At 35.6% G+C, this 15,889-nt stretch overlaps 1 protein-coding gene across 8 annotated transcripts in view; it reads right to left on the bottom strand.

Annotated features, from left to right (window-relative positions):
• Eps-15 (Epidermal growth factor receptor pathway substrate 15) overlaps window positions 1-15,889 on the bottom strand; it is a 128,643-nt gene that overhangs the window by 108,581 nt on the left and 4,173 nt on the right. For 6 of the 8 annotated variants that reach the window (XM_083112492.1, XM_083112491.1, XM_083112494.1 and 3 more), the window contains exons 2-5: window positions 14,814-14,858; window positions 9,016-9,105; window positions 6,898-7,041; window positions 1,105-1,263 (exon numbers count right to left, since the gene is read on the bottom strand). In XM_083112492.1, the coding sequence (XP_082968618.1) occupies window positions 1,105-1,263; window positions 6,898-7,041; window positions 9,016-9,105; window positions 14,814-14,858 (438 nt within the window). Of the gene's footprint in view, window positions 1-1,104; window positions 1,264-6,897; window positions 7,042-9,015; window positions 9,106-14,813; window positions 14,859-15,091; window positions 15,131-15,889 lie in introns of all 8 variants that reach the window. The other 2 variants (XM_083112496.1, XM_083112495.1) reach the window with 2 other exon arrangements.

Below are 15,889 nucleotides of genomic sequence, written 5' to 3'. Positions count from 1 at the left end.
GAATATTAATTGTAATGCAACATTCAAATACAAAATGGGCTTTGTTTTAAGTGTTAAAATGTGAAGCTCTTCCTACTGTCTCTACAGACAAATTTATACTGACTGAAACTGCTTTGAATATCGCATGAAGTAATGGGAGTATAAATACGGAGAAAGTAGTACTCAGTTTATCCACGAAACTGTTTTATCTTCTTCGTTCTATTAATTTCAGTGGACACTGCTACCATCCTCGTTGGAACTTGGCGTGCGTCTTTTGTTTGTACTTCTCCGGCTGCCGCTAGGTGCACTGTTGTTAACTGTACGTCCAAACGACACACAAGTAACTTACGTTAGTTTCTTTCATATTCCCGTAATTCCTTCACATGTGAAGGTTCTGTATCCAACGAGGATGGTGGCAGTGGCCACTGAAATTAATAAAACGAAGAAGAAAAAACAGTTTCGCGGATAAAGTGAGTACTAATTTCTCCGTATTTATATACTACTGCACGTCTCTTTTTCCAATTATGAATAATGGGAGTGTATTTAACATATACAGTGGATTTGTACCATGAAAGCTTGAATTTGCATTCTTTATTGTTGACAAGAATGTTAGAGCAATACATGCCTGGTCTAATGTCAAGTTTTAAAATAAACAGAGTATGACGAACGGAAAATCTTCGGTTTTGAATTGTTTTTTTGAGTGCATTTTATGCACAGATATGCTTATTGGGACTGGACTTAAAGTTTAAAGCAGGATCCGAACCACTGTGACATGTGCCTCTGCCAGGTATTAAACCCGGGACCCCTTCATTACAAAGTGATGTTACCACAATGCCATTGGGCAGGCTCTTTGGTATTTAACAAGGGAAATTGTACTAATAGCACGAATATGAAATATATGTGGGAAAATGTTTGAAAATCATATGTAGAAATAACTAAAATATGTCCTAAAAGCTAATATATGTTAAAATATGGAAAATAAAAAGGATATTTTTTGAGAATACATACCACAAATCTCAACGATAATACAAAATATTGATTTTGGCATCACACAAAGAGATGTACTTCCACATAAATCCGTTCCCTGGTAATTATACACAAATGTTGACTAGTAATAGCATTTACCTTGTTTCCAGGAAGCATGCCATTCACAGGTTGCAAGGATTCGAAAAGCTGATCATACTTTGCCTTCTCAGCAGGCTTTACCGTCCAGTCTATTGAACCCAAGGAGTTTGTGGGTGGGGATATAATACTATTGGGTGGTACCAAAGGAGGAACATCACCCTGCAAACACACACAAACACAATGCATTCGTATATGACATGATTTAATACAAACATATGTTATAAAGTACAGCAACACCAACATTTCTTCATAGGAAGAAAATGCACACACTTCTAAATTAATGTGTTAAACAAAACAATGGAAAAAACATTCCATATCGTGCACAATACTAAACTATGATTTAGCACCTATTAAGGATGGCGCAACAATGCTTACATAATTTCTAGGTTCAAATTTCAAAATTACTAAAATTCGTACTTTTAAAAAAAAATTAAATCAAAGCATATTAGAGGCATTCCAGCATTAGATGTGTGACATTTTGCACACAAAATTTGTTCTAGACATGAGATTGGATTAAAATATTCATAATGAACAGATTTCATAGAATTTTTGAAGTACTTTGTGGTGTCAGCTAACAAATGAATGCTTCAAAAACATTAACAAATGTGCATTACGTGTGTGAGGATTAAAAATGTAGGAAATTTTGACATGATTTGTCTGAAGCATATAGGCTGCAGATTCTAGAACCTTTTATTGGTGAAAACATTATTTTATTCAACCTTTCTCTTTCTGTTCATATGATTTGTACAATCCCATTGACAAACATGTTACACAGTAGTAAAAATAATTACAATGAAAAATCCTAGCTTCCACAGAATCCTAGGCAGCGCAGCTCTCTTCCTCACTTGGCTTCGTGAAGGAAACAGTACCTCTTGCCTAACCACCACTTTTTTTGTGTGTGTGGGGTTTTTGTTAAATGGACTTGTATTGTGACAAATATGAAATTATCATAGGAAAGTTTTAAATCACACATGTAACACACAATATTTTGTATTTTCAGCACAAAGCTCTGGCTAAACTTAAAACGTAAAATTTTGACACAAAACATTCTTCTTTTAATTTTTATTATTTACTTATTAAGAAATCTAGATCCCTATTAGGGTCATTCCACACCAAATCAACAAAAATGTCATTTCTGACCCGACCATCTCGGATTTTTCTGAAACTCTACTGTTTGGTAGTTTTCATGAAGATATGAAATCCTGAGAAATTGTAGCTTCCTGTGTGGCATAGTTATGGAGTTTTGGGGGCTCGAAAATACAAAAAATTGTAGATTTTTAGTCTGCGCTCGAGACTTGCATGGATAATTGCTCTTACCGTAATTGACGTAGAATGCTGGTTGTAGTCTTGTTTGAAAGGAAATGAAATAAGCTTTCCAACGGTATATCACATCACTATATTTAGAATAAAATCTTTTCAAGGTAATCCACTTTGACCTTTGGACCTTGAACTTTTGAAGATGCATATCTGCGATTTCCTTGGAACTGAAATATATTGTTAACTCAAGGTTACACTATAACATAACCAAATTTGAAGTTGGGACGATTATGGGATAATTAAAGAAAAACAATTTAATTAGTATAAGTGCATTTTTTCAGCCAGTCATTTCTAGTGGGAGTTTGCAACACTGCATTCCTGTATTGCAGACTTGCTAATCTGCAAAACTTCTCCAACTAGAAAGTGAAGAATGTGTGCAGGAGTCTTGTTTGAAACAAGTGTGGTAGAAAGTTGAATAGACAGTGTGTTTAGTGTGACAGTTCTAATTTGAGCTGACTTTTTTTTTAAGTAAGATACCTTGATCACCAGCATCATGGCATCATCCAGATTAGAAAGCCTTGAAGATTTTGAGATCCGTGGAAACCTTGACAGTCCATATTTTGAAATTAATAAGTATCACGTGGAAATTAACAAAAAAAGAAGGAACAAACGGTGGATATCCACAGACATATCAACACTTGAAACATCAATGAAGTCTGCAGAATTCACAGAAATTCTAGTCGAAAAAATGCGCACCTGATCGGAAATTCTTTCATGTCAACAAGTTTAATTTCTCAAGCATTTAAAAGAAACAGTTCTTGATAGGCACTACATTGTACTTTGTGATTTTGCAGAAAATTACTCCTGTGTGTTGCAAGATGGCTCGCAAGTTTTTCACTGGAACAATGGTCAAGCAACAACAATACATCCATTCACTATTTATTATGGAAATCCCAATACTTCGACAATAATAACTGAAAATTTGGTTGCCACATCAGATAGCATGATAAAGCATTAGTTCACTTACTCCAGAAAGTACTTATTACATTTTTGAAGGATAAATTTGGTTCTGACAACCTGGTCAAGATATTTTACTTTTCTGATGGAGCAGCAGCACACTACAAAAATCGCAAAAACTTCATCAATGTTGCCTACCATGAGGATGATTTTTCTATGTTGTGTGACCGATTTGCTAAAGTTAATTCCATTCCAGGAATCAAAAAGGTTCATGCAGTACTTCCTTTTGCAAAAGATGTCATACATATGAAATGTTATTCTGAATGTGATGAATTTATAGAAGATGCTTTCATATGTTAAAATACCTTAGAATTCACAGATATTAATGGATATTTTACTTGTGTATATAATAACAACTGGTGGCTAGTGTGTGTTCATAAAGTGTCTGAAGACACTGATGATTTACAAATTAACTTTCTTCAACCTCACGGACCATCAGGATCATTTTTATGTCCCCATTTGGTTCAACCGGACATATGTTGGGTCCCAACGTGCAATGTTCTAACAAAAGTGGATCCTTCCACTGCTACAAGAAGAATGTACACTTTAACAATGGACGAAAGCCAGCTTGCCATGCAAAGACTGAATGAATACTGAAGAACAACCTGTGAACTATGGTGCATGTAAGTTATTTCTCAGGAAACAAACATTCTTGTCCATGTTATATATTTGAGTTCTAGGATACCTAATCTTTATTTATTGCAAAAGAAGAGTGTAAAATGGTTTTGGAATGAAGAATGTGAGAGGGAGTTTCAGCTAGTTAAGCAGCTATTAGTTTCTGCACATGTTTTAGTATCGTTTGACACTCGATTGTCATTAGTTTTAGTCACGGATGCAAGTGGATATGGGATAGGTTGTCAGTTGACACATGAAATAGAAGGAGTGCTGAAACCTATTGCATGTTTTTCAGCTACTTTAACAGATAGTCAAAAAAAGTTACTCTCAAACTGACAAGGAAAGTTTGGCAGTAGTGGAAGGTATAAAACATTTTCATATATATTTGGCAGGAAACAAATTTAAAATTCTAACAGATTCTTCAACAGGTAAATCGATATTAGATCCGGACAAAGCAATTTCTCCTACAGTATCTATGAGATGGCAAAGATGGAGGTTACTTCTAGCAAATTATGATTATTCCATTCATTACACGAAGAATGTAGGGATGGCTGATGTCTTGTCCAGATTACCTGTGTCATGTTTAGTGAATGAAGAAGATGATTTACCTATTTATTTTTTGGATAATGAGACATTGATGAGTGAAGATCCTTTAAGAGTTGAGGAAGTAATTGAAGCAATGAAACAGGATGAGACATTGTTACTAGCATATGAATACACAGTGAAGGATTGGAGAAATATAGCACGTAACGAAGCTGATGGAGAATTGAAAAATTATTCTCAGAATAAAAATGTCTTAAATTGCAATAATGGAATGTTATGCCATGGTGAGCGAATTGTAGTGGCAAAATTATTGAGAAATAAGGTTCTACAAGACTTGCACAAATTTCATTCTGGAGTTGTGAAGTCCAAACATGTTGCAAGAAAGTACTTTTGGTGGCCGAGCATGAACCAGGATATAGAGAATTATGTTCTGCCGTGCGATGTGTGCAGAAGACATTCAAGAGCACCAAATAAACAAGAGTATGTTTCATGGAAGCCCGAAAATGAACCATTTCACAGAGTACACATAGATCATTTTTTCTTCCATGGATATAAATTTCTTATTTTAGTGGATGCATTTAGTAAATACGTAAATGTTTGGCAAGTTGTTCATTTAACGGATGAAGAAACTGTTGAGAGGTTGACAAATCATTTTTCCATTTTTGGAATACCAAATACCATATGTTCTGATGGTGGCCCACCATTTGCCAGCAGGGATTTCCAGAGATTTTGTAACAATCATGGAATAAAATTAATTCACAGTCCACCGTATAGACCCTGTGCAAATGGAGAAGTTGAAAGGCACGTACAAATCATCAAAAGGTACATGACTTTAACAGGAGAGATAACAAAAGGCAACGTCAACAGACGCAATGCTTCTGTGTATAAATTCTTAACGAGAATGTTGTTCTATCACAACAATACTGTAAATGTGATTATGAGGAAATCACCAAATGAAATTTTATTTTCATACAAAGTAAACGCCAATAAATTAATTCATAATGATAGAACAAGGGTTATTTATGAGGCAGAGCATTATAAGAAAGGATCTGGAGTATATTATTATTGTCCAGAAAGAAAGCAGTATGAAAAAGGCGAGATAGTAGGACAATTATCGCACTCAATTTTCAAAGTTAAGAGGGACAATTACACAAGAAATGTTCATTTTTCATTTTTGAAGCCAGAGATTTCCAGAAGGAACGAGAGTGGAAGATATGGTTATGGTGAACGCTCGACACGATGTACAGAAGAGTTTGGTGGAGAGCAAAATCAATTTGCTAACTTGGACTATATGGAATTACCTTCTGTGGCTCACAATGAAGAAATGGAGCAGCAGAGACAAGGAGGTATGCAGGGCCTGGAGAAGGCAGGATGTTCGAAACAAGAGTCCACTGCATCAGCATCATTTCCACGAAGGTCTGCAAGGATACATAAACCACCTTGCTGATATGAACCAGATTAGAAATGTTATGATTGTTGTTATTATTATGTTTTATTTTGCAACCAAGGGGAATATTGTTATATATTAGTGGAAGTTAAGTTATGAAGCCATGGGCTGAAACAGCCATAAATTTCAAATTATATATATTATTGTTGTTATAGTTACTTGTTGTTGATTTTATATACATGTGTTATGGAGTTAATATAAAAATCTTCGAACCAAAGTGTTTCATTGAATAAGTTCTTCGAATCAATACACGATAGTCCATTTTTCACTACTGTAGATAATCATATTATTCTTAAAAGTAAATAACAACAGTGTTGCAAACTCCCACTAGAAATGACCGGCTGAAAAAATACACTTATACTAATTAAATTGTTTTTCTTTAATTATCCCATAATCGTCCCAACTTCAAATTTGGTTATGTTATATTGTAACCTTGAGTTAACAATATATTTCAGTTCCAAGGAAATCGCAGATATGCATCTTCAAAAGTTCAAGGTCCAAAGGTCAAAGTGGATTACCTAGAAAAGATTTTATTCTAAATATAGTGATATGATACACCGTTGGAAAGCTTATTTCATGTCCTTTCAAACAAGACTACAACCAGCTCTCTACGTCAATTACGGTAAGAGCAATTATCCATGAAAGTCTCGAGTGCAGACTAAATATCGACAATTTTTTGTATTTTCGAGCCCCCAAAACTCCATAACTACGCCACACAGGAAGCTACAATTTCTCAGGATGTCATATCTTCATGAAAACTACCAAATAGTAGAGTTTCAGAAAATTCTGAGATGGTCAGGTTGTGAACTTTGTTGATTTGGCATGGAATGACCCATTAGTATAAATAGTACTTGCTGAAATACTTGTATCTATTAAACATTCTACACACAACACAGCAAATAAATGTTACCTACCATCTTTGGAGGCGGTGTATCTAATGAGATGTTCACCATGTTGACGTTCTTTCCTGCTTGTGCTAATGCGACGAGTTTCAATGCTACGAAGAAACCGCTTTTATTTAGACAGCCTTTTCCAGCTGGGTCTGATAAATCCCATATCTAAAAGAAATATAAACTGTTTTAGAGAACCAACCATACCCAAGTACTTGGACTGCCAATCGATCGACATTTTGGCAAGTATGCACAATGAATTCAAATTATTTGTACGTACACAGATAAATAACACTGGTCTACAGATACATTTGGAAGGTCTGTGCACAAACACTGTAACAAAAAAAAACACATTTTTTTAAAAATAAAATCACAAGCTTTTCATAAACGAGTACTACATTTCTTTAATCAGCAATATCTCAATGCTCACACAATGTTTTGATCAAGCCATGCTTATGTTGAAACTGAAATTTGTATGATGAAACTTATGTGATATTATTGGTAAAAATAGAGACTGTCACATGACAGTAAGAATACTCAGACTGCATTTATTGTGCATGAGATTTTGTTCTGTGTTCTTTGCTTATTGAGTGTAATGCAACTCAGTATGGTGCATAATTGTGGCAATAATGAAATCAATGATTCTAATTAGGAATTACTCGCTTCAAAATTTCCGGAGTGAGTGGCACAAACATAACTGTCTCAGCATTTAGGTATCAACACAAAGAACTAGTTACCTAAATTACAAAGAAACAAAGCTTCAAGTATTGCAATGACCATAAAACGTAACCACGAAAAGTGGAAACTTTTTATTGATTGTTCAAAAACCAGGATAAAAGTCACAAAGGGGATGTTTCCATCAGTTACCGAGGACTACCCTGTGCAGATAGTCATAGGAAAATATACATAGTATCAGTGGCGGCGATTGGGTCCCAAAATTGCGGGGGAGGGCAAAGATGGAACATTTCCCTTTGTATATAAGATTTAGCATAGTAGGGGGGAGCCGCCCCTAATCACCGCCACTGCATAGTATCTTTGAAAGTATTTCTTACTCTCCATACAAATGGAATTAATGAGGTGATTTGAAGGAAATAGCCCTGGTCACTTGTATGCACTTGGGTACATGAAATAAAATTTGTGTTATATACTATCACTTTTCTGCCACTTCCTGCTAATTGCAACAATTACACCCATTTTATGATATTAATGACTTTTTTGAATGTCTAGTAGATGCATGATTTAGTTTTGGTACATAATTTAATTGGCTTTGCATAGCCTATTGGTTTCACACTATTATATGCATATCTTAACTATTGACTTTGTCTATTGCTGTACTTGGCCTAATGACAATATTTTTTTATTATTATTATTATTAATGAACATGAGTGATGATATGATGAAATTGATGACACTCACAAAGAACACCAATGCTGAGACCATGGAGGTTGGTGGGAGAATGTCAAGAAACATCCACTAAGCGATTCAAGGAAAATTAGTTTGCCATCCTTGCCCTTGCATATCAGACTTGACGTCAAACAACTTTGTGGAAGTCATGAACCCTTCACACAAGGGTGAAGTATCAAGTACACCTGTTAGAGATTTCTACATTCTAAGTTGAAAGAACAAATATTTATTGGCCTGCAAACACAGAAGCATACGGCAGAGGAAAATTTTAACTCAGTTCTGGAAGGCCGTGAGAAAGATGCCTGGAATACCTTCAAAAATGTAGTAACAAATTTAATAGGCAACCACAGATCAGAAAACCAGATGCAATTGATGACATTTTTTTTGGCACATGAAAACATGCATTTTCTTCATTTCCCCCTTGACTTCATCTCTCCAAGTTGCAGTGAGGTATCAGATGAACTTGGTGAATGTGGTGTCTGTCATTATTGGAACATACTAGGATTGCCATTAAGAAAGAAGAAAAAAACAGTATCCAACTACATGCTTTCTGGGCACTGAAATATATTAGTTACAACACACTTTTCCTTTGGTGCAAAAACAAGTTAAAATTATAGACCACATTATCATCCCACTCAGCATGGAAAACTTTCAAAACACACACAAATTTACAAATACAAGTTACAAAGTAAATTTTATCATATTTAAAAGTAACAAGAGTAAAACCTCTTTACTTACTTTGCCTAGTAATGCATCTGAGAGGCCTGATTTCTTAAGGAATTTTGCAGCATCAATAGCTCCTATGCTTCCTAAATTATTTGGATCGACCTACAAGCAGAAAGAGAATGCATAACTATTTTGAAACAAATACTATAATAAACAAATTAAACATTTATGTATGAGGTACATAATATATATATTTTAAATCTAAAATTTATGAAAACAATGAATTGTTTAAACTTTATGACATTTATCTAATGCGAAAATTTGTATGTTTAAAACATCAATTTTGGTACTAATCCACAAAAAATAAACACTGAATTGCAATACAAGAGGAATATAAAACACAAATTTCATGACCCTAGTTATACACTATTAGCATTCATAGACGACTTAAAACATTGTCAAAATGATTAAAAAAAAACTAAATTAAAGCACATGAATCCTTGCAACAAATAATAAAAAATACAATTACAAAAATTATAAAAATAACAATTTCATAAAATTTAGAACATTGTATTATTTACATACACCTTCATTACACAATTGGTGTGTAAAGTCTGTTTTAAGATTAAGTGAGATTTAAACCACTGTGTAATACACTATATAGCCAAAAGTCACCGGACACCCAAGCGAGCGTGGCGGCAGTGTCATGGTCTGGAGCTGTTTTTCCTGGTTTGGGCTCGGGCCATTAGTTTTGGTCAATGGAAACATGAACAGTGGTGTTTATGAGTACATTTTAGACAATAGCATACTGGCCACACTGTGGCAACAGTACCCTTACCATAAAGCAGGGTCCATTGCATCGTTGTTTGAGGACAATCAGGTGGATGTGCTTAGGTGGTCCGCTCAAAGCCTGACAGGAACATAGAACATCTTTGGGGTGAACTGGAGCGTAGGTTGCGTGCCAGACCCACTCGACCGAAAACCATCCATGAACTACTCATGAGGATACAGGAGAAAAAATCCACCAGCAATATACCAGAACTTAGTGGAAAGTCTGTCCCTAAGAGTAAAAGCGAAGGGAGATCCGGCATCTTATTAGATACCTGGCTGGTGTCTTTGGAGTGAACAGCACAGGGTGTCCGGTGACTTTTGGCTATGTAGTGTACGTCTCCTGGGGATCAAAATTGGTGCAAATGATACTTGTGCACTGCTTCAATGTGCAAGTTCATCACTTAAAAAAAAATAAACTATGCAACTAACAACAGTTCTATTCCTACAGGGTTAACAAATATACGAGTATAATTCATGCTCATAACTGTCTGCATATATTTTTGAGGAGGAGCAAGTTACTGCATTCCTTTGTAATAGTATCCGACCTCGTGTAGAACAGGCAATTTTCTCCAGACTTCTGAGGAAGGTACTGTGTATGTCGTTGATGGACCATCCTATGGCCTGCACTATGTCCTCGATTGTCAAGCCATGTAGAGAATTCTTTAGAATCCAAAACAAGTTATGGTCACAATGACTCATATTCATACTATGGGGGGGAGGCATTCTAACACTTTCCAATTCCCTATTCAAGCACTTTCCCCACTGAATTTGAAACAAGGTACCTTGAGTTGTAGTGCAGTACAATCAGATGTCTCGTCAGAAGTGTTGCTAGTTTCTGACGAATAGCTGGACAAAGGTGATTCTTAGGAGGGTTACTGTAATACTCACCCGTCGCGGTACTCCCTTCGGCACTTTATAACAAAGGAGATTGACCTAGTAGCCGCAGGCAACAAGAAACATCACTTCAATGTGGTCAAGTGCTTGTTGGAAATTTCACGGTCTTGGCAAATCAGTATGACAAACCATAGTCAATTAATTAATTAATACTACACACACAAGAGTAATTTTCTTCCAAATAAGGACTCAAATCAATTACAAAAGACACTAAAATCAGACTTATTGCTGACACCAACAAGTCTCAAAACAAGTACAGTATTTGTTTCAATGCATTCTGCACGTGAGTTGTCTCAAATTTACAGCAATTTTCAAATTGTTCGGAATCATATTCGAAATGACGGCCCAAAGTTTTCTGAACATATGATGCTGCATGATCTTTCCAATCACACTTTGCTAAAAGTTATCTTGGTACATAATTTTATATAGTGTATCTTCCTATCTCATTTCCTTAATTATTACCATCATGTTATGAGTAATTTGTGGCTTGAATTTTAAGCTTCACGCACTATATAATTCTTCATATTTTGTTTTTTCTTTGTGCGTTGACATATTTTGTAAATGGTGGATGTAGTTTCACCACTGACACAGAAGGATTTAAAATCAATCTTAAAGCTGTTTGTACACGATCAAATGACTCACCAAGAAGTCATTGAATTGAACACTTAAAAGGCAATGACATCGGAGACCAAGTCATTTTTCTCACTTGATGCAAGGCTAGGTCCAAGAATTTCTATTTTGGAACGGTTCTAAATAACGCCATCCAAGTCTGACCCTCGACCAATGAAAGCACATGCTATTGAAATCTATAATCAGAAAGAAGCATTGAGGTAAACAAATATCTGTGGAAATGAGATTTCTAGAAATTTTTCTTCGTTGTGTTCACATTATTTTTCTGGTGTCTCAGATTACACTATTAATACCGAGAAAATACATCAACATCACACTTCTTTATACACTGCCACGTTTTGATAAAATGTGAACTTGTCCAACATTTCTTCGATCGTGTAAATGTGCAATTTCAGACCATTCAAGATTTCCAATAGGAATGCTGTTCAACCGAACTTATTTTTGAATGTTTTCTATTTTTATTAACAGTATGACTTTCAATTGTCGATTTTTGCATTCAATTCAACATCTTGTTCGTGATTCATTTGATTGTGTACAAACAGCTTAATACTTAGAACCATTTCATACCTAATGTAGGTACTGTTGGTTACCAAATCATTGAAAGAGCAAATATCAAAAAGAGTTAAAGGAAACGTGTATACTAAAGCTAAAATGTGTCCAATATAAAACACTATTATTTATCATTTAGTATTGCAAGTTTTCCTTCATAAGCAAAGTTAATTAACTCCTACCCTGTCAAGTAGGTGCACATGGATGTTCCAGATCAGAGTAGAAGTCTGGGTCGAACCACACTGACCACTTTTACACTTTGATGGTCTTAGGGCTGCTACTTGAAATAACAAACGAAGAAGCAAATTCCCAGACGTAATCTGGGATGATGCACTCCATACAAATCAAATAACTAGAATGTCTTGTGGATATACAAGAGCTTAGAAATGAAACTGACAGCCGATCAGTTAAGAAAATAACTTATATGAGCACCTCACTCTTTTGCTTGCTCTGCAGATTGCACACCAAAGATTTTCTCCACATGGTGTCACTGCGTACAGGTTTCCTGTATCATGCAGACTTTTTCGTTATTCCTTAATGAAAAATGTATAATTTGAAAAACAATTTTGAAAACTTTGGCTAATAATTTTTAAATGATAAAAGATTTGGAAAACTAAAGATTATGGGGCCATCATTAACATGCATGTCGAAGCACCTTTAGCATACAGCCAATTGCCAAATTAATAAATGATATATGTTGGAAAACAATAATAAGGCAAAAGTACCCTGCCCCTCTACTTCACCCTCCAAAATCCTCTTAACACCGTGGCACCCAATTCATTTTACCACAGTGTAATCAGAATTGTTTTAAGTCAACTTATGCCCACCTAGGCTTTCCAGGGTTGGACGTATGAATTCAAGGCACTGTGCAGCGTGATTCCTAGGGTAGCAAACCAAGGACTCTTGACTGCAAGGCAATAATGTTAAGGCAAGGTCACACTGGATCTTGGGGTGGGCTGACGGTCAAATAAATGTTGCTTGGCAAGTGCTGCTCACTTACTAGCTGAGCGAACTTGAACCTTGCCTGCCACAGAATATATTGCTTTTTATTCAATCCTGTATTTGATCGATTGATTTAAATCTTTTGGGTGTGTCAACATGTATGGCCATTTTGTACCCTTCAGTGTATGCGGGGAAGATACCCTTACCTCAAAATTAAAAAAAGGGTGTAAAAAGCCCTTGAGAAAGGTTAAAAATGCAGGTTGTAAAAGGGCCTGCATAGGACAGACCCAACACATTAAAAAAGGTAAGGGTAATTTTAACAAGTACCTCAGAAACAGTGGAAGAGCTAAAAATATTGGCTAAAACACTGTCATCGTCACCCAACATAGATGACAAATCGTGAAGCAAAGAGTAAGAAGATGAAATTGGTTGAAGATGACAGCTAATGAAGAAGTATTTGTGATTGACGGCTTACGATATAGTCACTGAGCTAGGCGCCAGACAACCAACTACTAGCAATTGTGCATACTATAACAAGCTGAGCTGGCTCCCGTAGCGGAGTGGTTAGCACATCGCTCTACAACGGCAGGGGTCCTGGGTCCGAATCCTGGCCTAGGAATGGATATTTGTGAGTGTTCATTCATCACCATCTTTGCAAATTAGCCAAAAGTGGCACAAAAAGCAATGCAATCAACCTATAAGAAGCTGAGCATCACCGTATTCAAAACATCACTAAATCATGTGAGAAAGCGGGAATTGGGGGACAAAGAGTGAGAAACTGTTACTGATTCTATGGAATGTTCACAATGTTGATAAAAAAAATCATTTGCTAACTTACGCTGTACTGCAATTTGAACTTAAAATCTTCAAAATTTTGTACATGCAAACTTAAAAGAGGCAATATTACAGCAAAAGATCAGTCACCAGGCTGAATTTTTTAGTTGCCACGGCAACCTGGATTTTTCGAGGCCTGGATATGGGGTAATTACAGAGGAAGTAACAGGCCATATAACTTTCCACTTTTTGTAACTGTAATAAAATGAAAGTGCTAATGTTTTGGAAATAAAATATGTGGTTGTTCAATAAATACCTGTAAACAAGTTACTTTTTCCACGAGACTTACTGTAAAAGGTTCTATTAACTTCGGTGGCCCCTGCCACCTAGTTGGGAACTTGTTGCTTCACTGCTGGGCCGGCTTCCAGCTCCTGTCGTTTCCCTGCACGCCACTATGAGCACTGGTGTAGCCAGTTCGTCTGATATGCATGCTTGGTTTCAATTGTTGCAGTGATGCGCTGTCAATGTTTAATTCATGTGGAAAGTGCTCAATTGCATGTGGGATGTATGCCACACAAACTTTTTTGACAGTGTTTGTTGAAGGTGTCAGGTAGATAGTTGGGATTTTTTTTAATGTGAATTGCAATCACACTGGGCATTATATACTCCAGGGTTGTCCAGGGAAAAATATAATTTGTGATTGTTTAAAGCACTGGCTATTTTAGTTTGTATCCTAATTATTTAAAAAATATATATTTTCTTTTTCATTTAACTGTATAAATATTACCTCTGCTAAAGTCCTGTATAAATATTACCTCTGCTAAAGTCCTATGTTTAAGGTAAGATTTATTTTTGTACTCTGCGGCAAGTTTCAAAAGGTCCTGTCCGCAGAGGCTTTCCAAGCATGCGAAGCCCTGTGCGCTACAGGTTAGTGACATACAGTCTACATTGGGAAGAACAATAATGTAAAAATTTGTCCACAGATATGTTGTGGTATAAATTTCACTATTAAAATATGTCCTCGTGAACCTGGATCCACACCAAAATTTTAGGCTGAACACACTCTTCTTAAAACATACATGACAAAGAAATCTACTTACTTTACTCTACAGAAGGAAACATACCACAGTCGCAAGAAAAATATGAAAATCTGACATGCTCCTACATTACCAAGCTGGAAATAAGGGATTAGGATAATGATCCTAAAATACTTTATCCTTACAGTCAAATAGCATGCAAAAACATCTCACCTGATGATAATATGCTTCATATATTCTGATATGGCTTCCAGCCACCTGTAAAAACCATATAATTGTTAGAAGGAAGAAAAATTCATTATGCAAAAAAAAAGGGCATCTAAATTAATAAGATAAATTATTAACAAACTGAAGTTCACTATCACTACAAAACAGACCAGCGTCAAGCTCTAAACAGTGTGGAAATTGTTATTATTTTTCCCCAGTTGTACATCAGCTAGCTCTGTACTTATATCCCATGTCATGCAATGCAAATTTATGTTAAGTATTACCTGTATGTAATAGTATGATGCTCGTCCTTAGTACTTCATCTGTAATTGAACAACACATGTAGTAAATATTAGGCTACGCACTGTACATGAACATATGATTTGGAGGTCTGTAGTAAATAAGCATCTTTTATACAGAATTAGTAGTCAGGATAGAACACATTGGATTAACTTATTGAAAAGTTTGTGTAAATTTGAGGTGAAACCAGAGGTGGTCTTGAAAGAGCATTGGCAGGGAATGCCAAAGACTCTGATATGGACACTGGTTGACCCTTTTCACTAACTGTTCAATATGTTATTATCTGTATACTACAGATTGATGTATGCATTACATAACATATAAGTTATGTTCTGTCCTTACATTACATAATTACACTCTCAACGTAACCAAAAAGATAGAAAGAACATAGACTGAGCCCTGGGGTGCAAATTTATGGATACAGAACAGAGTGAATGTATGAACATTTTTAACAGCTTAAACAAACAAAAAATCATTGGTACACGAATTCAACTAACACAAATTCCATCACACAGCACTTAATAAGTTTAAAATGTACAGTTCAAGCTTGAAAATTTATTTTGGTATACGTAAAGAGTTCATAACTTAGTGAGGGAAAGAAGCAACATAAAATGCTGACAGCTCAGAAGCCACGTAAAATGTTGACAGTTCTTTCTTTTCTGACTTGCAAAATTACATTAAGTAGTGGAAACATACTTATTTATGTATTCCAGATGAGCATACAACGTATAAATCTATCCACCATTGATAGGAGTAGGAGGAAATATTTAGCCGAGAGATGA

This window comes from Lepisma saccharinum, chromosome 26, assembly GCF_977018435.1.
Source record: "Lepisma saccharinum chromosome 26, izLepSacc3.1, whole genome shotgun sequence".
NCBI lineage: Eukaryota > Metazoa > Arthropoda > Insecta > Zygentoma > Lepismatidae > Lepisma > Lepisma saccharinum.
Note: the sequence above shows the minus strand (reverse complement) of the source record. Positions and strands in the feature narration are given on the sequence as shown.